The sequence below is a fragment of the Martes martes genome, assembly GCF_963455335.1.
Source record: "Martes martes genome assembly, chromosome: 15".
Taxonomy (NCBI): Eukaryota; Metazoa; Chordata; class Mammalia; order Carnivora; family Mustelidae; genus Martes; species Martes martes.
In genome coordinates, this window is record NC_137903.1 from 67,083,057 (window position 1) to 67,110,702 (window position 27,646).

Consider the following 27,646-nt stretch of genomic DNA (forward strand, 5'->3'; position numbering starts at 1 on the left):
TAATGATCAAACTCATACTCAATAAATATCCATCAAGTGCCTAACTTGTATTAGTCACTTTCACATGTGATTTATAAGTACTGTTTAGAAATTGTCAAAATAATACGTTTTCTAATTAGGAGGTGTTTTCCGTTTTTAAAAAACTAGGTAGGCTTTATGATGGTTTAAGAAACTTAAGGTAGACTTTTTAAAAAATTTTCATTTGGCCTGTTTATTACAAAACTGTTATGGAATTTCACACATCTGTTTCAGTATGCAGCTCCTCATAAGACCACTGCACTGTTGCTCAATTTTAATAGGCCTCATTTATCCTATAAATAAACCTACATTTTCTTACCTGATCAAGTGAGCAAACAATAGGGGTCAGATGTGGCAAACACTTTAACAAAAAGCACATGTTTAGCCGTCAGGGTGAGGTAGAGTCATATCAAGATTGCTTGAAGTTATTAATGGCAGTAAAATTTATGCTTCCTCCTGTTTTCCCAATTAAATCAAGAGCCTTTTTTCTTAGGATTCTTCTATCACCAGCTGGTTCCAATACTCTGTGTGTGAATTTTGCCTGGGGTGTCTCCATTTCTACATGGTAAAAGCTGACCAAAGCACATTAAGTCGATGGTGTGGACCTATAGGCTGGAAAGCAGTCATTGTTAAGGGCTTTATTTTGTTCCCTATCTTTTGTACCATTAAGTGTGCACATTTTGTAGGGTGTATTATAAATAAATTGTTTTTGTATGCCCTGGATGTAATAAAAGACTACTACAGATAAGATAATAATTGAAACATATTGAAAATATTTGAAAAATAAACTACAGAACTAAATGTCCAGCTAAATGTACCTACAGAAAACAAATGAAAATGCATCAAAACTGTTGGATTTTAGAGTACTTACTTAGTGAATACCTCCTAATATGACTGAGCTGTTGAGCTTAATGGTACATTTAAAATTTCAGTTTCTTACAGTTTTTAAATTAATTGGACACAAAAGTCATCCATGAAACACTGTATCAGAAAACCATTTTCACACTTGTTTTCTACTGATCATTATAACCTGTAAGTTCTTTAATTTTCATCCTTCAATTCATGATTAAAAACTCTTGGTTTTTATCTGTTCATCTCAAATCTTTACTATGCTTGACTGTGAACAATTTATTTTGAAACAGGCAACTATCTGTATAGTTGCAATCTTAAAAACTGATCTCCAAATTCAAGTTTAGACTAAAGCTGTCTAATCGTACTGGGCATGTATCTTATCTTCGCATGGGGCCATTGTGACTTCAAAGGGAGTTTTCTACTTTGAATGAAGACATGGGGTGCAGAAGAGAATGAGAATCTGGCTGATAATGTGGCCCACAACTTGTGTTCTCACTCTGCTTTTACAAAGTGTTGGGCTGGGTCTACTGCAGAAGCGGAAATTTGGCTTTGAGTTCTGGTGTTCAGACTCATATTTCTGCTTGACTGAACTGTGAATGGAAAATCCCAAGTGTCTTACAAAATTAGTAACTAACTGGTGCTTTTACTAATCACTTCAGAGATGAAAAACCGAAGACATTTTAAAATTCAAAACCCATCAGCATGTGTTTGCCCTTTAATTGGCAGAAAATCGATCATGAGAGCAGTCCGGAGAATTTTTTTTTTTCCTTCTCTTTCAGCTGCTGCAGCTGAACTACAGCTGCAAATTTTTTTAAAAAGGGGTTGGGGGGACCTCTTGATTGTACTTTATAAGTGCAATAATTCCCACAAAATCAGTTACTGGAGTTAATGACCAGTTTGTTAAGGCATTAACTGCCCTCAGCTGGGAATGACCAATTTTTGGGGAATGGCTGCACAACGGCTAAGATAATTCAGTAACACTTTCAAATAATGATCCAGCTAATTAACGGTGAATTCCTGTGGAAATCCTATCGAAGTACTTATGACCTCTGCATTTAATAGCCAGTGAGTTCATCATGATTCATGTTTATTACCGTAAATACCAAAGGAATCATAATGACTAGGCCATTTTTTTTTCCACCCTGGCCTTATTACTTGAACAGATTTGACTAATCCACCTCTAGTCATTAAGGGCCTAGTTCTCAAAATATTCAGCCTTTTCACTGCTCTGCTCAAAACTCATAGGGCCTTTGGTGCTCTGCCAGCATACAGACTATTGGCAGCCTGTTTTTACTTGGGAATAATTGATGTCTATAAGTCTTAAAGGAGCCCTTTTGAAATGCCTGCCATTTGTAGGATATAGAGGAATCATAGCTGGTTAGCTGCAGTTTATGGTTCTTAGTCATGAATTCTTATGGGAAAATCATACCCTAAGGCCCCAAATTCACTTAGGATATACAAGATTTTTTTTTTTGAGGTTTATTTTTAAGAACTCAGGTATCCTTTCTTCCAATGAATGAAGAAAATGATTAGTTTATAATGAAGGATAAGCTCTTAATTTTACTTGGACCATTTAATCTCTCTTAATGGCTGTTTATTGCTATGTGATCTGCAAATTAGCCTTTAAGTAATAATAAATGTTGACTACCAGAAAGCTATTACTTTTTGTGTGAAGCTGTGTTTGAAGAGATGAATTTAGGTTATTTCCAGCCATCTTCCCATTTCAGGTAGGCACTTTTGACCTAAAATATTTTGTCCTTTTGTTATAGCTCTCAGATACCTGTTAGATGCCATAAAGTTATAGGCTGTATTTTCATCAAGCAGTGATTTATATAATCATTAATGATTCAGTGAATAATATACCTATGATTTATACTATAATCTTCATTCATATGGGGGGATGAAAGGAAATATGTGATTTGTAACCATAAGATGTAAATTAGAATTATCAAGGTAATGTGGGTAACAAGATCATTTATAGAATATTTACATCTTTTTTCTGAATAAAAGGGCAAAAGACAGTTTCTGTGTTTTTAAAATCCCTAAATAAATAAAAAAAGAAGAAAGTCAACTTCATAGATGTTTGTAAATCAATTGGTTGGATTCTAGGGAACGTTTACCAAGACAAAATCTAGAAGACTTATCAACGACCTGGGTTATACTGACCTCTTGAGTGTAATACTGCAGCCCCTTACATCTGTCATCACCTCCATTCACACTTCCCTCAAGAAAAAAGAAGCTCTCTGGTGTACTGTCAGTCATATTCCAGCTTCTTCTGATCAGTTGTGTTTAGCCCAAACAAGGGAGGGGGGGAAGCATGGGACATGCTACCTAAAGATAAGTAATGCACCTAATTGTGAGGTTTGTCTTCAGTTTTTCAGACTTCTCTTTGCATTCTTTCATCCTCTTGGTAGCCAATCACCTCTACAATTTCCTACTCTAGGCGTAAAATTAAGTTTCATTACAGATACAGAAACTTGGAAGAAAGAAGAGAGATTCACAGCGCATTTGTGGTAGTGGTAGAGGAGGGACATGTACTAAATCTATACTTTGGTTATTTTCTCAAGTTTTTTTTTTATTATTATTAAGGAATTCATAATAACCCTGCAAGAATGAGAGAATGGGGGAATGAAAGCTAGGGGTCACTGAATGTAGCCTTGTAGTATGAGGTAACTCTCCTAAGCCCAAACTTTGGGAATAGGAGGGCTTTTTAGAAAGTAACTGAATAGAATAGAAGGAAAGTGGCTCAGCCACAGACTCAGAATATACCTCTGAACCCTGTCTAGCTCATCTTAGAGGAATCTCGGCTGCTTCTCAAAACTTCTTTTTCCTCTAACAACAATCTAATCTTGAGACTAGAAAAACCCACCGTATGTTTTAGGGACACATGACAGTAGTGTTCTTCTTCAAAGAATAAGAGATTACCTTTATTGAGTAGATTCATTACTGTGTCAGACTGAGGATTACTTGCTTTACCAGAATTCTCTTAACTAATCCTTATAGAACAACCCTTGGAGGTAGGGGCAGTTGCTGTGTCAGTTTCACTGATGAAGAAACTGAAGTGCGCGCGCGCACACACACACACACACACACACACACAGAAAGAAACTGAAGCCCAGCGTTGAAATAGCACCCCCAGGCTGTATAGCAAGTGGAAGAGTCACGGACTGAACCCAGTGGTCTGCCTCTCCAGAGCCTGAGCTCTTAACCACAGTGCTACACTCTCCACCGAGCCGGTTAGCCCACTCACCGCTCCATGCATCTTTTAAGCTTCTAAGAGTGCTTTGTTTTTCTCATGAAATCAAACACACCTTGATAGCAGTTCTTGTCCAATTGAGTGAAACTGAGGTTTAGAACTGCTGAAGATCTGGTTCCCAAAATTGCTGGGGGGATAATGCAGTTTGTCCCTGTCAGGCACTTCTTTGAGCCTTTAGAATCTACCATACCTGGGCCCAGGTCCTCCAATAAGTAACTGACTGTTGTTCTGCACTTCCTGTCCTCTAGCTCCTCTTCTGCCACCTTCTCTCTATCCCAAGACTCCCAGATCTAGTAGAGTCCCTTCTAAGTCACTAAGGAGTAATGATAGTCACCTACATTTACTTGGCATTATTGATGTCAGCCTCTCTCCTGCCTCGTGGAAGACTTAATAAAAGTCCATGAACAGGCTTTGTAGTTCACACCTAGATTTGAATCTCAGAATCAAGGCAGTGTTTCCTTTGAAGGAATGCCATGGCTTGATGAATATCATTGCCTCATCTCCAAATCGAAGAGAATACCTACCTCTTTAGTTGCTAGAAGAGTAAATGAGAAAATGCATGCTTACCATACAATAGGAACAATATTGCTGTCAGCTTAGCCCTTTCTCTTTCCTCTTAAAGAACTATGGTTATATAAACAATGGCTGTCCACAGTCTTTCAGGATAGCCTGGGTCCCCTGCAGCTTCTGTTTCCTCAGCCCTTTAGTTTTCAGCATGCTTTAGGGCATGATAGTCATTTGGGGTAAAAATTATGGGGAAACAAAAGATGATGGGAAACTGGGAAGATGTTCATAGTTTGTTTTTGTTTTTGTTTTAATAGAGGATCACAGATAGAGAAGAATTAGGAAGGTGTGGAGAACTGCAAGGAGCTGCCACCTTTGGCCATGAGTATGAATGGAAGAGAAAGGACTGACTGCAGAATGAACCATTCTGCTTCTTGAAACTAGATATTTAGTTTTGCTATGTAAGAACAAGTAGTGTAAATTATTGTTACAGCTAAGACTTCTTTCAGCTGTTTTTTAGAAATAACTATAATTTTAGGACTCTTCTCCAGACTTCCTATTCTATTGTATATCCTTTGAGTTATCCTTTAGATGATATATATGTGTATGATATATACATGGTATGTATATATCCATATATATATGATATGATATATCCTTTGGGTGGTATATATGTATATGTATATAAGGAGATATATATATAAAATCATTATATAAATTGTATTATCATTATATATACATTATCATTAGCTCTAAAGGATCTTCCTTGTTACCTAGTTTATGGAGTACAGAGCTCTTAAAAGTGAATCTTTTCTCTCATCTTATGTGAATGATGCACCGCCTTAGATGATTCCTTTTTAGAATCCTTTTCATTGATACAAGCAATAGACTCTCCCCAAAAATGGAATAGCTTCCTATTTCATTCTTAGTTCCACACTGAATTTTAATTTGTTTGGTGATTTACTTCAATGTTGAAGAATCTTTTTTATTGGTTATTGATTTCTCTGTTTCTTTTACCATTTACAAAGTTGTATGCATTGAAATCCTACTTTTCAGTAAACCTACTACATAGAGAAGAGTCTTCAAATAATATTTTGTTTAAAAAATAATATTTTGTAAATATTATATAGGATTAGAACATACCCACAGCTGAATGACTAGACTATAGAAAGAAAGAAGCGAGAATAGCAGAGAAAGAGAGACTTGCCTTCAGAACACGACAGTCTGCTGAAGGACCCTTCTTGAGAAGATTTAAAAGTATCTCAGTCTCTGGGGAGAAAAGCTAATACTATGAATTATGATCTGACCAAACCCTAAGAGATACCTTCCTTCTTAGAGAATAGAGTTAGCATTTTTCACTTTTAACCTACATCTTATAAAAAATTATATAAAGATTTATTTTCCTATGGCAGGTGTGTTTTACACTAGAATAAGTATAAGTGAATGCCTTCAGCAGTGTAAAAATGTGCTTTATTAATATCTATTGGTCTTTTCTATTTATATGGCTTTGATCCTAAGAACAAACTGTTGGAGTTGGGAGTACCCAATTAGTCTCTGCTTTTCTCTTTTTGGAGTAATTTCACAGTTTTTGCATTACATCTTCCTCCAAATAAAATTCTTACCCGCAAATACTTAGATTTACTAATCTTCATCTTCAGATTAGGTATACTTTCTCCTGTATTATACCTTACCTTTTCTTCTAAGACTAGGGTCAATATCCTTAGAGCTTATCTCCCTCATTCAGTGTCTATCTGCTCCGCAGATTGTGTGGTGAGGTTTTTCAAGTACTAGAGAAGGCCTGAAACTTACCTAAAATGATTTGATGTGGATTCTTTATTCTGCAAATTTCTTATAAATTATAATGGTATAGAGAAAAAGACATTAAATATCAGATAAAATAAGTAATCTCATTATTTCACATATAACACGTAGCCTCTTCATGCATTGTATTCCAAATGGTCAAGTTAGTGAATTCGCAGATGTTTAGTTAAATTTGAATGTTTACTAGTTATGTATTCATCTGATGGATGGATTTTTATTTTTGTTTTATCCCAAGAAGTCGTTTTTATGTTGATATTGAAAACTAGATTTTTCAGTTTTTTTCAGTGAGGCTTGGATGGCTATGTATTTCCCGCTTAGGACTGCCTTTGCTGTATCTCATAGGTTTTAGACTGATGTGTCTTCATTCTCATTGGTTTCCATGAATTGTTTAAGTTGTTCTTGGATTTCCTGGTTGATGTAAACATTCAGCAGGATAATCTTTAGCTTCCAAGTGTTTGACTTCCTTCCAAACTTTTTCTTGTGACTGAGTTCCAGTTTCAAAGCACTGTGGTCTGAGAATATGCGGGGAATAATCTCAATCTGTTGGTATCGGTTGAGACCTGATTTGTGACCCAGTATGTGGTCTATTCTGGAGAAAGTTCCATGTGTGCTCAAGAAGAATGAGTATTCTGTTGTTTTAGGGTGGCATGTTCTGTATATATCCATGAGGTCCATCTGGTCCAATGTGTCATTCAGTGCTCTTGTTTCTTTATTGATTTTCTGCTTGGATGATCTGTCTGTTACTGAGAGTGGGGTGTTAAGATCCCCTCCAATTAATGTGTTCATATCAATATGAATCTTCATTTTTATTAACAGTTGGCTTATGTAGTTGGCTGTTCCCATTATTGGGGGCATAAATATTTACAATTGTTAGAGCTTCTAGGTGGATAGACCCTTTAAGAATGATGTAGTGTCCTTCTGTATCTCTGATTACAGTCTTTAGTTTAAAATCTAATTTATCTCATGCGAGAATCGCTACCCTAGCTTTCTTTTAAGGCCCATTGGCATGAAAGATGGTTCTCCGTCCCTTCACTTTCATTCAGGATGTATCTTTAGGTTCCAGATGGCTCTCTTGTAGACAGCATATGAATGGGTCCTGTCACTTTATCCAATCTGCAAAGCTAAAGGAAATAAGCTTTAGCGAAATAATTTTAAAAGATCCAAAAGTCCAGGTTTCTAAAAATTCTATTTCAAAAATATGTTTTATTCTATCATATGTCAGTACATATCAGTCTTTTATACCCAATAATAACATATTACTTAGAAGGCCATTTCACCTTATGATATAAAAAAAATTTTTTTTGAGTGGCATTGTAACATAACCTGGTGAAGATTTTAGAATCAGAGTTTAAATCCCTGCTCAACCACTTACAAGGCTGTGTAGCATTAGGTTCCTTATCTGAAACACAGGGATGATAATATACACTTGGCAGATTGTTTTGAAGATTCACTTTGTTCTTCTTTACCACATGATATATTTTTATCTAACATATAAGGTCCAGGAAGAAGAAGAGCTAGAGATAAAGGGTCAGCATATTTTTTTACTTACTTGTAAAGAACCTTCTGGAACCTCTTAAAATACATTTCTCAAATCTGGAGTTTTTAGAATTTAGTAATTTCTGTCTTTGAATAAATGTACTTATTTCTTCTGTTTTAACCTCTGATTTTTTTTTAATGTATCACTGCTCTTTTTCCCAGTTTTATTGAGATCTAAATTGACAAAACTTTATGTAACTTTAAGGTATAGGATGTAACGATTTGATACATGTATATATTGCAACATAATTACCACAATAAGATTAGTTAATACATCCATCACCTCACACTGTTAACTGTGTGTGTGGTGAGAATTTTTAAAGTTTACTCTCTTAGTAACTTTCAAATATACAATACAGGATTGTTAACTACAGTCATTATGCTGTTTAAATACTAAAAATAGAATCACTCAGCAGATATTTATTGGGAAACTCCATATGCTTTACTAAGCCTTGTGAGAGTACCAAAGTTTATGTCCCGTAAGAATTTCTAACTACCTTGAAAGATATGCCTGATATATGAAAAAATTCAATCAGAATCTAAAACAGAATTTTAAAAAATACTTAAGTATTTTAGTAATTTTATGGTCCTCCATGTTAAAACATACTTAAAATCTTCATACTTCATATTTATCAATTAAATTCAGTTATCTGCTTGATTTTTTTTTAAACTCCAGATATCTTCAAAGATTTCTCAGGATATTATTTTGAATAAAACTTTTTAGTTAAACAACTTCTCTAATTCTAGTTCTGTCACTGACTTGGAGATCATAAATAGGTCCTTAAAATAAGGCCTATCTAAGTAAAAGGATTGCATTTTATTTTTCAGTCTATAATACATCATTTTCTTCTCTTTTCTCAGTTTCAGGGTGTATAAGGCTAGATCACCTGACCTCTGAGTTCTGAGGCAGCCCTTAGATATGCTTAGTTTATAGCCCTTAATGTTTTATAGTCCTGTTTTTTTTTAATGTTACAAATACTGTCATACTTCTTTTTAAATCATTTAGATTATTTTTCCAGTTCTGATTCATAGGAATTAAATACACTTTTTGGCTTACTATTGTGCATATATCATCACTGTCAAGAACTGTATTAATCACATATTTTGATGGAATGGGTAGTGTTGGGGCCCAGGGACCCTATCTGTTTTATAGTAGACTATTGAAAATGATAAATTCTTTGGTTTGTGGTTAATTTTTTTTCACAAGCATACCTTGCAAAATACATGTTATCTCTTGATTATTAGTGATATTTCACAGATACTGTATTCCAAACTTTGGGACTGAAACAGGGAACTCAAAATATTTTCTTAATTAGGGGTGCATAAGGATTTGATTCAGGAGCTTGAAAGTTTTAGTGTATTTAAAAAAAAAGTTTTCGTGTATTAATTTGTGTGTTATAGATTAAAAAATTTGTTATATCTATGATTTAATCACATCCTTGATTTCTTATGCCCAGGTAATGAAAACTACAAACAAATAGCAATGTGTGTTCTTTACCACATAAGCATGGATGACCGCTTTAAATCAATGTTTGCGTACACTGACTGTATACCACAGGTAAGTGGTTTAAGTTTTTTTAAAAACGTTAACAACAATAGTATATGTTGGCTAATTGAACATAATAATAAAAAAAAAGGCATTTTTCAGTTTGCTCTCTTAATTTGCCAGATATGTTTTTCCTTTAAAAATTCCCTCTTAAGGGCACCTGGGTGGCTCAGTGGGTTAAAGCCTCTGCCTTCGGCTCGGGTCATGATCTCAGGGTCCTGGGATCGAGCCCCACATCGGGCTCTCTGCTCCGCGGGGAGCCTGCTTCCTCCTCTCTCTCTGCCTACTTGTGATCTCTGTCTGTCAAATAAATAAATAAAATCTTTAAAAAAAAAATTCTCTCTTAAAAATAATTTGGGAGGGGCGCCTGGGTGGCTCAGGGGTTAAGCCTCTGCCTTCCGCTCAGGTCATGGTCTTAGGGTTCTGGGATCGAGGCCTGCATCTTGCTCCCTGCTCAGCGGGGAGCCTGCTTCCTCCCTCTCTCTGCCTACTTGTGATCTCTGTCTGTCAAATAAATAAATAAAATCTTTAAAAATAATAATAATAATTTGGGAGTGCTTGGGTGGCTCAGTGGGTTAAGCCTCTGCCCTTGGCTCAGGTCATGATCTCAGGGTCCTGGGATGGAGCCTTGCATCTTGCTCCCTGCTCAGCAGGGAGCCTGCTTCCCCCACTCTCTCTGCCCGCTGCTCTGTCTGCTTGTGGTCCCTCTCTGTCAAATAAAGGAATAAAACCATAAACAATGAATTCTGGAACACTCAAAAAAATTTTTGAATTTGTGATAGGAAAGTACAGAGCAGTGTAAAAATGAAAATAACTTTCTGTTATCCCAGGCCCAGAGATAATCATTTAATATTTTGGTACATTTCCTTCTGCATAGTTAAAAAAATAATATATTAAGATTATGTTATATGTAATTGTATATTAACTTATTTACTTAGTAGATCATAATGTATTCTCCCATGTCATTGAACAGTCATTGAACTGTCTTCAGAAATTATTTCTAATAGTTGTATAATATCCTATTACATGAATGTATCATAATTTAAAAATTGTTAAGTTGTTTAGTTTTTCCATTCTATCACATAAAAATAGATGTAAGTAAACATGTGTAAACAAATGAAATAATGTGGAATATGTAATATGTAATGTTTATCCACATCTCTGACTTTTTCTTTAAATTCCTAAAAGTAGAATTACTAAGTCAAAAGGTATGAACACTTGTGTGCTTGACATATTACCTTCTAAGAAGGTATGTTTGTATTTCCAACTAGCATTTCACTTTTTTCCTTTATTTCATTTTAATTCTGGTATAGTTAATATAAAGTATTATATCAGATGTGCAGTAGTAATTCGAAAACTCCATACATCATCCAGTGCTTATCACCACGAGTGCACTCCTTACCCCCCTCACCCACTTCACCCATCCCCCCACCCTCCTGCCCTCTGACAACCATCAGTTTCTCTCTCTTTTCTTTTTTCTGTGCTCATTTGTTTTGTTTCTTAAGTTCCACATATGAGTGAAATCATATGGTATTTGTCTTTCTCTGACTGAATTATTTCATTTAGCATTATACTCTCAGGCTCTATCCATGTCATTGCAGATGGCCAGACTTCATTCTTTTTGATGACTGGTTAGTATTCCATCACACACACACCTACACACACCTGCATGCGTATCTTCTTTATCCATTCACCTGTTGATGGACACATGGGCAGTTTCCTAGTATTTCATGTTTAGCAGTACTGTGACTAATACCATTTCTCTAAAATTGGAATGTGTCTGTTTTTATTTTCATTTCCACGAATATTGATGAGGTTGAAGAGTTTTTATATGTTTATTATCCACATTATTTATAAATTACTTACTCATGTCCTCTACCAGTTTTTCCATCAGCATGTTAATATTTTTAGGGTTAATAAATGAGATCTCAATATGAAATAACTATTTTAATTCTTTCTGATATTACAAATATTTCCTAACTTTGCCCTTTCATTTTATTTATGCTCGATGATTTTAAATGCTTTGTGTTCTCTGATGGGAAAATGCTGTATCAAAATTCTTTTATCTTTGTAGTACCATTCTTAAGAAAGATTTTGCTAAGACTCAGTTGCTTAATATATTTCATATGTTAGGTCTCTTTGTCTTGAAGGAGTTTAGTGATTTTTTTACATGGATTATGTTGTAAGGGTGGAAATTCTATACATATTATACACATTTTATTCTTAGGGAATTTACATTCACAGAATCACTATTGTGCCATCGGTCTTTATTAAACTGAGCCCCACTAATTTAAATATCTGGTGATTGGAACCCTTGTTGGGCTGGTCTTTAACATTACATTATTTTTTATGAAGTCCTTTTCTAAAACAAAAAGCAAATTGCAGGATATATAGTAAACAGTAAAAATACCACTTTAAAAAGCACTTTAGAGGAATATAAATAGTAAGTCACGCTTACTAAAGTAGTTCCTCTTAAGATTCCTACTAGACAATTCCTTGTTAGCCTAACGTAAATTATTCAGTGTATATTATTTGAAAGATAATATGTAGTAAAAAATAGACCATAATTTCACTTTTTATTCTAACTGCCCATCTTTTTATTCATTCCAAGTTAGTGAGATGATTCTAGAATTGAATTTACTATTCCAGAATTTTATACTTTATCTACATGCAATTAAAAACTGATAAACGCTCGGGGTACCTGGGGGGCTCAGTCATTAAGGAGCTGCCTTTGGCTCAGGTCTTGGTCCCAGGGTCCTCGGATCAAGTCCCACACTGGGCTCTCTGCTCAGAGGGAAGCCTGCTTCTGCCTCTCCCACTCCCCATGCTGTGTTCCCTCTCTCATTGTCTCTCTGTCAAATAAATAAATAAAATCTTTAAACAAAAAAACCCTGATAAACTCTCAAGGGTAATTTCTTAGCTTTTTATGTCAGGAGGATGAACTAATTATGTTTATAGGAAATAGATATTCTTCAAAGAATATACAGTGTATCTTATCTAACAAGGCAAGGCTTCTTACAGAGATAACACATGTCAGACTGTAGCCAATGTAAAGTGTAATCAAACTCTTTGTCAAACAAGTTTTCAATAAAAGAGTAGCCATGTCAAAGGGAGATTACAGGTGATTTACTACAGTCTCACTCCATATGTTCCGAGGGTTTCTGCTTTGCAGTTTCAAAGGGTGTTCCTTTTCCAATCCCATTTAGTGTCAGAACTCCATTGACTACAGGATATGAATTGGAAAGCAGCCAAAAAAGAATAATATTCTTGTCCAGATTGATGTTTTTATCCAGATTAGATTTTAAAGAAAATAACACTAAATAAAAAAGAAATAAATGTAAAATAAAAAGGAACAGAAAACTTATTTTGTTGAATCTTCAATTTGGAATTATCCTCTCTTAGAATGTATAATTTCAAACATGAGACATAAAACTTTATTTTTAAAAAAGAAGTGGAAGTAAAAGCCTGTTTGGGTCATTTCTGCCACATTATTATTGCAATTGAAAAGTTTGTATGTAGAAAATTCTCCCATACCTTTTCAAGAACAATATTCATGCATGTTTTCATGACATAATTTTCTAACATCAAACATTTCTGCAATGGGGGTTTTCAGAACATTTGTGAACTATATTTCATGAACAAAATCTTCCCACACTCATGTAGTAGTCAACATTCTGTATTATTTTTTAATAAAAATTCAACCCTGATAGGCATAGTGAGGTGATGGTACTAAATTACATACAAACATCCTGAAGCTTTTTAGTATGAGGCCATATTTTGAGAAACAAAATGATACTCTTTAATATATTTGGTCCTAAAGTTGTATCCATCCTGTAACTTGTACTTCATAGGACTCAGTTTTGACATATTTAGGGAAAACTTGACATGACTTGATTGCCACCCAATGCCAAATTCATTATAGAATAAGAGAATCATGGAAAGGGAATCTGGGATTAAATTACAATTTCCAAGCTTCCTTCCAAGTTAAAGAGATACTCCTTTCACAGGTAGTAGCTGCTCAAATTAATGATTTTAAAACTAGTAAAGCTTTAAACTATTTGTTGAGACACCTGACTGACTCCGTCAGTAGGGTGTGTGACTTTTGATCTTCAGGTTGTGGAGATTACTTAAAAATGAAGTCTTGGGGGCACCTGGGTGGCTCAGCCGGTAAGCATCTGTTCAGACCATGATCCCAGAGTCCTGGGATCGAGCCCCGCATCGGGATCCCTGCTCTGTGGGAAGCCTGCTTCCCCTTCTCCCACTCCCCCTGCTTGTGTTCCCTCTCTCACTGTGTCTCTGTCTGTCAAATAAATAAATAAAATCTTTTTTTTTTTTTTTTTAATGAATTCTTGGGACACCTGGGTGTATCAGTTGGTTAAGCATCCGACTCTTGGTTTCAGCTCAGGCCAGGATCTCAGGGTCCTGGGACTAGGCCCACCTTGGGCTCCACACACAGTGCTGAGTCTGCTTGAGGATTCTCTCTCTCCCTGTGCTCCTTCCCCTCTTATGCTCTCTCTCTTTCGGTCTGCCTCTCTCTAAAGTAAATAAATAAGTCTTTAAAAAGTAAAAATAAAGTTTTTTTTTTATCTTTTTGTAAAAGATTTTATTTATTTATTTGAGAGAGGGAGCACAAGCAGGGGGGAGAGGGAGAAATAGTCTCCCTTCTGAGCTGGGAGCCCAACGTGGGGCTCGATCAGGACCCCGGGACCATGACCTGAGCCAAACACAGACGCTCAACTGACTGAGCCACCCAGGCGCCCCAAAATAAAAGATCTCTAAAAATATAAAAGAACAAACTATTTGTGACAGCAACTGATTAATCTGCATATTAAATAAAGCTGTATCTGAGGTTTAGATCTTAATGTAATACTTAGTTAACTTTGAAATTATGCACATTAATTTTTGTTTAGTAAGGACTGTCAAGTATTGCAAATGATTTTCAAATGAAAGGCCTAAAATAACTTTGAAAGTAGGAAAGCAATGGTTCAGTAGTCATCCATATTCATTTCAATGACCAAAAAAATGTGGAGTGTCATATTCTTTAATTACATTAGATATTTTTATAAAGGAGCTTTATAAACTATAAAACACTATACAGAAGTAAGGTACTATTAGTAAAATATCATATCATTCACATTATTTTGGATCCATTCATATTGAGTTTAAATACTGCCTTTCTCATATATGTTTTTCTAAGATAGATCTATAATTGGAATTTTTTGTAAATTTTTTAACACTCAGAGTAGGTGATTATATGTTCAATATGCCTTATAATCTCTCCCAATATTATATTGCTTTTCTTCTTTTGTACTGTAGTGCCTCTAGTTATCCAGCATATTCTAATTTTTCCCTATTATGTTACCATTCTATAAAATTTGGGGTCCAGGGCAAGTCTAACTTTTTATATGATCTTAATGGTCTCAGTGGGTGAATTGTTTCAGGTAAGCAAACTTGGGGATAACCAGGAGTTAATAGTTGTATTGTAATAATAGTTAAAGGTACACATTAACAGTTCATTGTTATTTAGACCTCTAAGATGCATGTTTTGTTTAAATAGGTGTAAATGCCATCCAGATGCATATAAAAATATTTATTGGTATTAGAAGGGCCAATCAAAGTACATGTTTAGGTAATGATGTCATGGTGTTATTTAGTATTTTACCTTAGAACAGTGTGTAGGAATCTTCCTAGGGATCCACATGTTTCCCACCACAGTTGTCCTGTTTGGCCCCTCTTTGATCTACATGCTTCTTTTTAGCTGAATGCTGGTAAACGTCCTTTCTGACAGCCCCCTCGGCTCCTGCCTGCCATTATCTGCTGAAGTTCAGAAACCAGAGCATCACTTCAAACGGCCGAGTCAGGGAGTAGCCAGTCAGAAGAGATTCCTGTGGCATGCGAAGTTCTGCCATAATCATTCAAAGATGTTTGGGTGGGGGAATGGGGGCAGTAGAGGTGTATGTTGAGTACAGAGAGCTGTGGGGGTTGGCCTCTGGTCACTGGTAAATAAGTGAAGTCAGGTGCCAGGGAGTCTAGACACCGTGATTTCAGTCGTGGGTCTTTGGTATCTGATACTCAATATGGGACTAGTCTGATTGAACACTGTTGCCTCTTCATTGCACAGGCCGAAGCCCTTTCAGTGCCTTCCTGTTAAATTAGGAAAAGCTGACAATGGACATAGTTAAAACAAAACAAATCTAGTTTTAATATTTCCTAGTTGTCAGCAATTACAGTTACTTTTGAAGTGCCTGGGTAGCAATCAAATTAGAGACATAATGTTGCACATGGAGTTTGAACGAAACTATTATGTTTAAATATGAATGCTTTAATTAAAATTGAAATGTTTCTTTTTCCTATTATGAGAAGCTAATTCTATATCATGATACATTTCATTCACATTTAGTCCTAATTTCTCTTGATTTGACGAGGGTGGGGGATAGTTGGATAAGATTTCAAACTGTGCATTATTTTTTAAAAATCTAGTTTCTGATTACTTTGCCCCAGATTTAACATGAAAATTACCAAAACAAAACCCCTCAGCTTCTAAACAGATCATCTCTAACCCCATTTGTAAGGGCAATTTTCATACTACAAGGTTAATTTCAAGTAAATAGCAACATATTTTGCTTTGATGTAGCAGATTTTTGTTATTGTAAAGAAATTTCTTGCATAAATAAAACTTTGGAAAAATCTATAGGAAGTTTTTAACTAGCGTATGAAAAACATACTAATTACATTAGAGGATTGTCACCTACATTTTTATTAATTTATAATTTACTTTTAATTGGTACTTAATATATAGATGGGTAGCAAAATCTGCTAAATGTATATCCAGTATATTAAGATTATTTTAGTTTTCCATAGAATTTTTTTCATTCTGTAATATTATTAGTGTTAATGATTCTTTATATAAATATTCCATTAGTAGCAACATTTGTGGTTAAAGAGCTGCCCTCTGGAAAAAGGCATGATACATTGCCAACTATTCACCTACTGTAATGTTTTGTGGTGTTCAGCATATATATATATATATATATATATATATATATATATATATATAAAAGAGGATAGTTTTGTTAACATTATACCTATCTAGGTATTTTTGGAGCAATTGTAAGTGGATCTGTGTTTTTATTTTATTTTTTTAAAAGATTGATTTTTGGGGATGCCTGGGTGGCTCAGTCAGTTAAGCATCTGCCTTCGGCTCAGGTCGTGATCCCAGCATCCTGGGATCCAGTTCCACATCAGGCTCCTTGCTCCGCAGGGAGCCTGCTCCTCCCTCTGCCCCTGCCTGCCACTCTGCCTGCCTGTGCTCGCTCTCTCTCTGACAAATCTCAAAAAAAAAAAAAAAAAAAGATTGATTTATTTATTAGAAAGAGAGAGAGTTGGGGAGGCGGGGCAAAGAAAGGAGAGAAACTCAAGCAGGCTCTGCGCTGAGCATGGAGCTCGAGATCACGACCCTGACATCAGGGCCTGAGCTGAGACCAAGAGTCAGACGCTTAAAGGGCTGTGCTACCCAGTTGCTCCAGATTTGTGCTTTTAATTTTGGTTTCTAGTTGTTCATAGCTAGCACATAGAAATGCAATTGATTTTTATATGTTGACTATATATCCCTTCTGAAACTTGAAAGTTATCTGAAACTACATGGAAAATCATTAAAACAAGATTTTACAGAATAGGGTCTAACCAGACAACAAATAGTTATTATTCACCTACTGGATTCACAGAGGCATGTTGGTCTAAAAAGGTATGGCCCTGAGACATGACATAAGAAATTCTTAGGTAATAAATTATAGGATTGACTTCCACATGTCTTAGCAATATGACTTAGAGGAAAGTATCTTTACATAATATACACTAAGTTAATCTGCTGATTTACCAATCACAGAAGACTAGTTTCTCAAACCTGTAGCATAAAGTTTGTTCATTTCTTCTTTAATATCGCGACTGTCTCTCATCATGACAAATACCAATTACTGACAGATGGCTTGGGTCGCCTGCATTTTCCTAGATTTCTGTTCTTTTGTTTGCTGCTTTTCAGATCCCCCCTCTCTTCCTCTTACCATTATAGAGTCCTTTTCTCATTCTCGATCTATGCCCAGAAGACTGGATCCAGCCTACAGCTTCAGTCATCAGTCATATATGATCATTCCTAAATCTCTGGTGCAAACATTTCTTGTAAACTCAGGGTTGCGTTTATAACTTTTACTGAATATCTGCACCAGACTGTTGCATAAGCAGCTTATTAAACTCAGCATACTTAAAACCAATATTACTATCTTCCCTTTACTTCCCTTTCCTTCTACTCTAGTTTCTCATGTTTGGAAAATGTTAGTGGTACCATCCGTGTTGTTGCTCAGCACAGAAACCTGGGAGTCATTTTTGGCCCTTCCTCTCCCTTAACCCCAGTATCTAGTCAGCTATTAAATCCCATTTTGATTCTTGCTCCTAAAGATATCTCTAATCCATCCTTTTTTCTCTCTCCCCACGGCCCCATCTAGCACAAGTAGTCACCATCTTACCTGGACTTTTCCTCTTGTCTTCGAGATGGTTTCCCCACATTTGCTTATTCTGTTTCAGCCTATTTTCCACACTGCCCAGATCATTTTGAAATACAAATCTTATCCTGACATTTTACTTATTTAGAAGCCTTTAATGGCTTCCCATTATCCTTTCAATGAAGCCCCACATCTTTAACACGTACTTCAACACCCTGCATGATCTGGCTTTTACCTTTATCTGTGAACACTTTAACTCACTGCACCCATGCTTGGCTTTTTTTGTTCTTCCTTACCTTGTAACCTGTGCACAAGCTATTTCCTTTGCTCAGAATGCTCTACTTCTATACAGTGTTTTAAATTCCTTAAATGCAAAGGCTGTAGCTAATATTCCTCTTGTATTCTCCACTGTTACTTGGTAGTCTGTATTTAACCGAACATCTTGTAGTTCATTAACCATTAATTCATTCAATTAGTCAATAGTGACAGCCTACCACTTCTGTGAGTTGAAATATAATTGTATTTTATTATTCCCAACATAAGATCTAAGATAATACATTGTAATAAAAGACTTCTGGTATTTTTGGTATTTTTTGAATAAAATATTTCCTGTGCTTTTTGCTAGTTAATGAAGATGCTGTTTGAATGTTCAGATGAACGAATTGACTTGGAACTCATTTCCTTCTGCATTAATCTTGCTGCTAACAAAAGGAATGTTCAGCTTATCTGTGAAGGTTAGTGCCTTTGAGCTTCATAGATGACCTCCATCATATGGCGACTGGCAAATGGCGGAAAAGAAATAATTAGGAATTAAGAATTATACTAGTTACATAAATCCTATTTTTAAATAGTTGTAAAAATTTATAGCTCTCATCTTTGAAGGTCACATGGATTCAGAATAAATACTCTTATGTCATGCGTAGAAACACCCTTTAGTAACATTTTATAAACCAGGGTTTAGTTATCCTTAATTGAAATTTGAATTTTGAAAACATTTCTAGGTGAAACAAAACTCTTTATTTGCAAAACAATCTCTTACAGTGTAAGATAATTCACTAGAAAAATATGTATTAGGTATTTGTTTAGATAATAACTTCGTAAAGTAGCTTGTCATGCATTATGATATTTTGGAGCCTGCTCAGTAGTTTTTTCTTATTTGAAAAGTATATATGTTTGTTTTAAAGCAAAAAAAAAATGACAAATGAGTAAATAGGAAAAAATTAAAATCTTTATTCTCATTATCCAGAGATAATGATAGATAAAATTTTGGTACAATGCTTCTGTATATTATTATTATTATTATTATTAACATATAATGCATAATTTGTTTCAGGGGTACGGGTCTGCATCCGTATATTTCTAAAATGGCGTTTTTCTATCTATATATGGTGACAAAATTTTTTTTAAGTTAGTAATATCTTGAATCTTGTTCCATGTGATTAAATACTTTTATAAAACATTATTGCTTGGATGGCTACATATTCCCCCCCCTTAGGACCGCCTTTGCTGTATCCCATAGGTTTTGGACTGAAGTGTCTTCATTCTCATTGGTTTCCATGAATTGTCTAAGTTCTTTTTTGATTTCCTGGTTGATCCAAACATATAAGACATAATTGCTAATAGCTACAAAATAATCCATTAAGGGATTTTCTAGAATTTAATCAGATATTTTAGATATTTAATTTGTTGTCACTTCCTTTCTGTAACAAACCATGCTGCTGTAATTTTCCTTTCTCTGAAACTGTTCAAATTTCCATTTTTATATTCTTAAGATTCATTCCTAGAAATAAATGAAACAAGATGGGATCAGGAGGGAGACAAACCATAAGAGACTCTTAATCTCACAAAACAAACTGAGGATTGCCCGAGGGGGAAGGGGGTAAGGAAAGAGTGATTGGGTTATGGACATTGGGGAAGGTATGTGCTATGGTGAGTGCTGTGAAGTGTGTAAACCTGGCAATTCACAGACCTGTATACCTGGGGCTAATAATATATGTTAATTTAAAAATTTAAAAAATAATAATAAAAAAGAAAAAAAAAAGATTCGTTCCTAGAAGAACAAATTTTCTGGATCAAAAAGCATTTACATTTTTTAAATTTGTGGTGCCGATTCCACACACAAAAGCGCACATACATTTATGTGTAATTCTAGAACAGATAAAATTAATCTATGTTTAAAAAGAAGAAAGAGAAGGAAGACAATAGGGGGAAGCGGAAAAAGAAAAGAGAAGCGATCACATTTGGGGAAGAGAATTGACTGAGAAGGGGCACTCTCTGGAGTGAATAGAAATATTCTATATCTTGATATGGGTATGAATTACCCAGGGGCATAAATTTATCAAAATTAATTTAATGTACACTTAAGATTCATGCATTTTACTATGTGTAGATTGGGGTTTTTTTGAGAATTATAAACAACTACAAAAAATCATTAAACTTAAATGAACCTTAATTCTAATGAAGGAGTTTCTGGTGTTTTGTAGGAAACGGGCTGAAGATGCTCATGAAGAGGGCTCTGAAGTTCAAGGATCCATTGCTGATGAAAATGATTAGGAATATTTCCCAGCATGATGGACCAACTAAAAATTTATTTATTGTAAGTATAGTTTCTTTGTTTCTGTCTATTAAAATAGCCTGGAAATTAAAGCTTTAAAGTGCTACATTTGGAAATAAAACTCTTACTGAGCTCTTATCAAATATTAACTCATAACCCAAGTTGCTGCTTTTTTTTATCAACTTCTTGTAAGTTTAGCTTCTAGAAATCTCAGTCTAAGTTCTAAAGTTGTTTTGTTTTATGATCCCCTACCCTTTACCTTCCATCCTCACTCCAGTTTTCTTGCCTTTTAAACCTTTGGCTCCTGGGCCACCTGGCTGGCTTCATTTGGAAGAGCATGGAACTTTTAATCTCAGGATTGTGAGTTTGAACCTCATGTTGGATGTAGAGATTACTAAAAATAAATAAATAAATAAACAAACAAACAACCCTTAAACCAATGGCTCGTATAGCAGTTTGGTTTAAGATTATTGAAATGAGAATCATGTTTGATACTTCTTTTTTTCTTCCTATGGCTACATTATCAGATTGGCTTTTCTGCAGCAATCATATTTTAAATGTGTATTAAAATTCTGTTTTATTTAGGATTATGTTGGGGACCTTGCAGCCCAGATCTCTAATGATGAGGAAGAGGAGTTTGTGATTGAATGTTTGGGAACTCTTGCAAATTTGACCATCCCAGACTTAGACTGGGAATTGGTTCTTAAGGAGTACAAGTTAGTTCCGTATCTCAAGGATAAACTAAAACCAGGTCTGTGCTAAGTATTTTCCTTTTGCATAATCATTAAGTTATTTCTTTCTGTTGTGGATAAGGCTGCTCAAGCAGTATTTTCTGACCAATATACTAGGTGATGCGTTTTCTTCCTACACCTTGAGTTTCAGCTCAGTTTAGTTTCTTCTTCCCAGAGAGGTGGTCAGTAGATCTCCTCTTATATTTATGTATTATTCTTCCTAACAGTATGTTTTCTTAATATTAGTTTCCCTTCCTTATCCTGCTTATTTTTTTATCCTTTCTTTTTAAAATTACCAAATGCCATATATCTCTATATATGCATACACCTGCACACAGAAAGTTCTTTGAGACATTCAAGTGAGTCTTCTATTTTCTCGGTTTACATTGTCCTTCATTTATATTTTCAGAGACGTATCCTCACTTCTCTACTGCCCTCCCCCAACACTTTGAACTGTCTGTCCTCATTGAGCTTAGAAATGTGGGGAAGAGGACAAATTTATAAGCATGTTAAGTAAGGCTTCATAAGAAATGATATAGTAGCTTACAATATTTCTTCTGTGCATTCCAAGTTTTGGTAATATAAATGGATTTGGATCAGGACATTTCACTGAGCTTTCTGTGGTTTGACTTGACTAGGTGCTGCAGAAGATGACCTTGTCTTAGAAGTGGTCATAATGATCGGAACTGTGTCTATGGATGACTCTTGTGCTGCGCTGCTAGCCAAATCTGGGATAATCCCTGCACTCATTGAATTGCTAAATGGTAAATTATAATTTATTTTATTTCATTTTTATGTTAATATATAAACAGGGTATTAGTTAACACTTTTAAATATAAAAGATCTGCAATCATGAAATACTAATATTCTATCTTATCTTCTTTCTGTTGAGCTTTGTGTTGATTGAATCAGCTCTCCTGTGTTGTGCAAACCCTTTTTTTAATCAGAAGGTTCATTTGGAAGCTCATTCAAAGCATCCTATTCCCTCCTTAGTCCAGTATTATCCTCTAAACTTTCTATAATGAAGAAAGTGTTCTCTATTTGTGCTATCCAACACATGTGGCTGTCGAGTACTTGAAATGTGGCTATTGGGACTGAGAATCTGAATTTTGTATTTAATTTAATTAGCCACAGTGGCTATGGTTATAGTATTGGACGATGAGGCCTGGATAGAGTTTTTGCCTTACCTTTGTGTTGTTTTTAAGGGGCCAGGATTCATTGTTTTCCACATGGTATACAAAATCTATCTGAATCTAATATTCTGTTACCGTCAAGTTCTCTAGAACCTGTGTTAGTGTTCTTAGGCTGCTATAACAAAAAGACTGGGTGGCCTAAACAAAACTATGTATTTTTTTTCTCATAGTTCTGGAGGCTGGGAAGTCTAAGATCAAAGTGCCAGCCAGATTGGTTCCTCATAAGGCCTTTCTTCCTGGCTTCCAAAGCCCACCTTCTTGATGTTCTCACATTCCCACAGGGCAGAGAGCACAAGCAAGAGAGTACAAGCACACACACAACACTCTGGTACCTCTTCTTATAAGGATACTAATTCTGTGGGGTCAGGACTCCACCCTTATGACCTCATTTGACCTTAATTACTTCCTTATAGACCTGTCTCAAAATTAAAGTGGGGTTAGGGCTTTAATACAGAAATTTTGCAAAGTATGGGAAGCCTAAAAAGACACTCTAATCTCAGTCTTTCCTGTACAGGTATAATATATGTGCATTTTGTATTATTTTAATAGACCTTTTTGAAGTATAACATACATAAAGAAAAATACAAAAATATGGCTTAATGATTTTTCAAAATGAGCCACACCCACATTACTTCCACTCACATAAGGAAATGAAACCTCACCATCACCCTAAAAGTCCCTTCTGTGTCACCTCCCAGTCCTTATCCAAATTGGTTTCTATCCTCTCTTTTATTGTGTATAGATTACTTCTGTCTGGCTTTGAACTTTATATAAATAGAATCCAGGTTTTTTGTCTTACATTATGATGTGAGATTCCTCTGTGTTGTATGCAGAACTGTGTTTCTTCTCATTGCTGTGTAAATATACCACTATTATCCTTCCTACTCTTGGTACACAATAGGGTTTTTTTGTTTTTTTGATAGGAGAAGGACTATTACAAATAATGTTGCTGTGGACATTCTTAAACCTTTCATTTGGTAAATATGTGTATTCATTCCTATTAGACATATGCTTAGGAGTAGAATTGTTGGGGCATAGAGTCCCCATATGTTTGGCTTTAGTAAGTAATATCAGTAAGTTTTTCAAGGTAGTTGTGCCAATTTTCAGTCCAACCAGAAATGTGCTGAAGTTCCAGTTCTTCTACATCACCCCCGTATCTGGACATCATTGGTCTCTTTCATTGTGGCCTTCAGAGCGGCAGTTTTAATTTGCATTTCCCTAGGAACTTATAATTGAGTACCTGTTTGTATTTATTGGCCAGTTGTTATGGCTAATAAAGTTAAGTACCTATTTAAGTCTTTTGCCCACTACTCTCTTTTGAATTTTTAAAAATTTGATTTACAGATTCCTTAACATAATGCATTTTAATAGGTCCTAGAGATAATACCTCCATAGTTGAAGTGTTCCTACATAAAGTATATATAAATGTCCTTCGGTCTACCCTTCTCACAGAGAGAAGGTTTCAAATTAGAAATAATTAAAAGAGAGGTAGTTGGGAGGTATGAGTGAAGACAGTGTAGTTGGCAGAGTGAGAATGAGGATTTTCTGATGAGCTGGAGAAAGTTGAAACAGATGACCTGTTCTGGAATCGCTGTTCTGCACTGCCTGTGGTTGAGAGCGTGGAGATAGGTATGAAGCAGGCTGACAGAGCCAGCTCACGGTGTTTTTTTTACCTTGTTTTAATGTTCTCTGCCATGAGGTTATCATAAGCAGAGGCTCTATACCTCTCTTTTTAAGAAATACATGGATTTCTGGGAATACGGTCCATAATACCGTAATAATGTGTGGTGACAGGCGGTGAGTACACTTACTGTGGTGAGCGTTGAGTGATACATAGAATTGTCGAATCACTGCTGTACACCTGAAACGAATAAAAAATGTCAACTGTACTTCTATAACAAAATAAAATAAAGAAATATATGGGTTTTCAAGATTAAAACCCTTGGGGTTAAGTGAGGAAACACTGTATACCAAGAGAATAATTAATGGAATTTTAGCCCAGGTAGTCTGGGAGAGTGGTACATTGGCAGGTAGGTGAGGGAAATCCTTCGGACTTTTTTTTTTTTTTTAAAGATTTTATTTATTTATTTGTCAGAGAGAGAGAAAGAGAGAGAGCGAGCACAGGCAGACAGAGTGGCAGAGGGAGAAGCAGGCTCCCTGCGGAGCAAGGAGCCCGATGTGGGACTCGATCCCAGGACGCTGGGATCATGACCTGAGCCGAAGGCAGCCGCTCAACCAACTGAGCCACCCAGGCATCCCTGGACTTTTTTTTTTTTTAATTTAATTTTTTTTCAGTGAATTTTTTCCAAAATTCATTGTTTATGTACCACACCCAGTGCTCCATGCAATATGTGCCTTCCATAATACCCACCACCAGGCTCACCCAATGCCCCACCTCCCTCCCTTCCAAAACCCTCAGTTTGTTCCTTAGAGTCCAGTATCTCATGGTTCGTCTCCCCCTCCAATTTACCCCAATTCCCTTCTCCTCTCCATCTCCTGATGTCCTCCGTGTTATTCCTTATGCTCCACAAGTAAGTGGAACCGTATGATAATTGACTGTCTCTGCTTGGCTTATTTCACTCAGCATAATTTATTCCAATCCCGTCCATGTTGATACAAAAGTTGGGTATTCATCCTTTCTGATGGAGGCATAGTACTCCATTGTATATATGGACCATATCTTCTTTATCCATTCGTCTGTTAAAGAGTATCTTGGCTCCTTCCACAGTTTGGAGACTGTGGCCATTGCTGCTATAAACATTGGGGCACAGATGGCCCTTCTTTTCATTACATCTGTATCGTTGGGGTAAATACCCAGTAGTACAATTTCTGGGTCATAGGGTAGCTCTATTTTTATCTTCTAAGGCACCTCCACACTGTTTTCCAAAGTGGCTGCACCAACTTGCATTCCTACCAACAGTGTAAGAGGGTTCCCCTTTCTCCACATCCTCTCCAACACACGTTGTTTACTGTCTTGTTAATTTTGGCCATTCTTACTGGTGTAAGGTGGTATCCCAATGTGGCTTTGATTTGAATCTCCCTGATGGCTAATGATGATGAACATTTTTTCATGTGTCTGTTAGCCATTTGTATGTCTTCATTGGAGAAGTGTCTGTTCATGTCTTCTGCCCATTTTTTGACATGATTATCTGTTTTGTGTGTGTTCAGTTTGAGGAGTTCTTTATAGATCTTGGATATCAGCCCTTTGTCTGTAGTGTCATTTACAAATGACTTCTCCCATTCTGTGGGTTGCCTCTTTGTTTTGTTGACTGTTTCCTTTGCTGTGCAGAAGCTTTTGATCTTGATGAAGTCCCAAAAGTTCATTTTTGCTTTTGTTTCCTTTGCCTTTGGAACATACCTTGAAAGAAGTTGCTGTGGCCAATGTCGAAGAGGTTACTGCCTATGTTCTCCTTTAGGATTTTGAAAGATTCCTGCCTCACGTTGAGGTCTTTTATCCATTTTGAGTTTATCTTTGTGTACGGTGTAAGAGAATGGTCGAGTTTCACTCTTCTACACATAGCTGTCCAATTTGCCCAGCACCATTTATTGAAGAGACTCCTTTGGACTTTAAGGGGCCCACAATTTTTTCTACACAACTAGTTAGATGCTCTGTTGACCCATAAGTCTGTGTCTAACAGATATCTTTGAACTGTTGTCAAGAGTTGACAAAAAACTATTAATATATCAAATTTCATAACCAGTACCTAAAAATTAGATTTCTGTAAGTGTTTGCTTTTGCCATTACATAGTAATCAGTGGACATCAGCTATTCTGTTAAACTATTCTTTGTATTATATTAAACATCTAATTTAATTATCCTTGTGGTTATATAACATTATTTTTACTATTATAATCAATTTGATTAAAACTGAAATAACTTACTTTATGACAATAAGTAAAATTTAACTCTTTTAAACATTATTCAAGAATAATATGTCTTTATAGTGGTTTTTCTACCAAAAACTTAGAATTCAGAAGGTGTGATTTTTTTTTCTCATGTAAAGTCAATATTATAAAGGCAAAATATAGAACCAGATTTATTTCACAAATTAGAGTTGTTTTAGAAATTCTTATGATGGACCAAACCGAAAACAAAAAAGTAAGTGTTACCATTTTACATTAGGGACGTAGAAGTTAATTTAATAATTTCTTTATACCTGTTGGCAAAATATGTTGAGAATTATAGAGAAGCACTATTACTATGTTCTTAAACCAGTTTTGTCCTTCCGTTCTTCTTAAGTACAACCTGATCTTTTGAGACAGTCTCAGATAGTCTGGTTTAAACTCAGAGCTGATATATTTTTTTTAATCTTATTTTTTACCTTGTATTTCAAAGTAATTTAACCTATTTAGTTGAACTGTAACCAAAATTACTGAAACTTCTGAAAATATGTTATAAATTTCCTCACTGATTATCATCATGGAATTTAGAAAAAATACCTAAATATATAAATTGCATATGCCACCATGTATTATAAATAATGTAAACTGGTTGTCCCTTACCTATCTCCTGTCACTTTTAGTTTTCTCATTCTCCACTATTCCAGTCAATGTTTTTCAGTTTTATATATAACTCTAGCATTCTTTCATTTGAAGTGTTCTGCTTCCTTTCAGCTCAACAAGAAGATGATGAATTTGTATGTCAGATAATTTACGTCTTCTACCAGATGGTTTTCCACCAAGCCACGAGAGATGTCATAATCAAGGAAACGCGTATCCTTTTAATGTTTACGATAGATATTGACATTCACATACTCAGAAAAAAATGCATCTTTAGGTATTTTTTCTAGCATATGTTAAAGTAATATAAAAATACCAAACTTCAAAATAATTTTAGAAGGCTAGATATTTTTCATGGAAGCTGGTGACCCCAAATCTGTTATAGGTAGAATCTTGCAAACAATTCTATTAACTTGTCATGCTGTGGTTCCTAAGAACTTAACACACGTATTAGAACTTCATTCTCTATTAACTTAACTATCAGATGTTCCTAGGACTACCCTTAGTACTCTTTCAAAAATCTTATCATATTCACTCTATATGGGAAAATACATCTGTTCCCATGACATCTGCTACCAACTCTATACTAAGTATTTACTGTCTTCAAAATCTCTTTGAGTCCTAGGCATTTGTTGCTAAT

The 27,646-nt window shown here is 35.4% G+C and overlaps 1 protein-coding gene across 3 annotated transcripts in view; it reads left to right on the forward strand.

The window, feature by feature from the left end:
* The window catches only part of KIFAP3 (kinesin associated protein 3), a 178,687-nt gene that overhangs the window by 95,825 nt on the left and 55,216 nt on the right, over window positions 1-27,646 (forward strand). For all 3 annotated transcript variants that reach the window (XM_080823969.1, XM_080823971.1, XM_080823970.1), the window contains exons 11-16: window positions 9,445-9,545; window positions 18,654-18,762; window positions 20,512-20,624; window positions 21,168-21,333; window positions 21,952-22,077; window positions 27,121-27,219. In XM_080823969.1, the coding sequence (XP_080680095.1) occupies window positions 9,445-9,545; window positions 18,654-18,762; window positions 20,512-20,624; window positions 21,168-21,333; window positions 21,952-22,077; window positions 27,121-27,219 (714 nt within the window). The remainder of the gene's footprint in view (window positions 1-9,444; window positions 9,546-18,653; window positions 18,763-20,511; window positions 20,625-21,167; window positions 21,334-21,951; window positions 22,078-27,120; window positions 27,220-27,646) is intronic.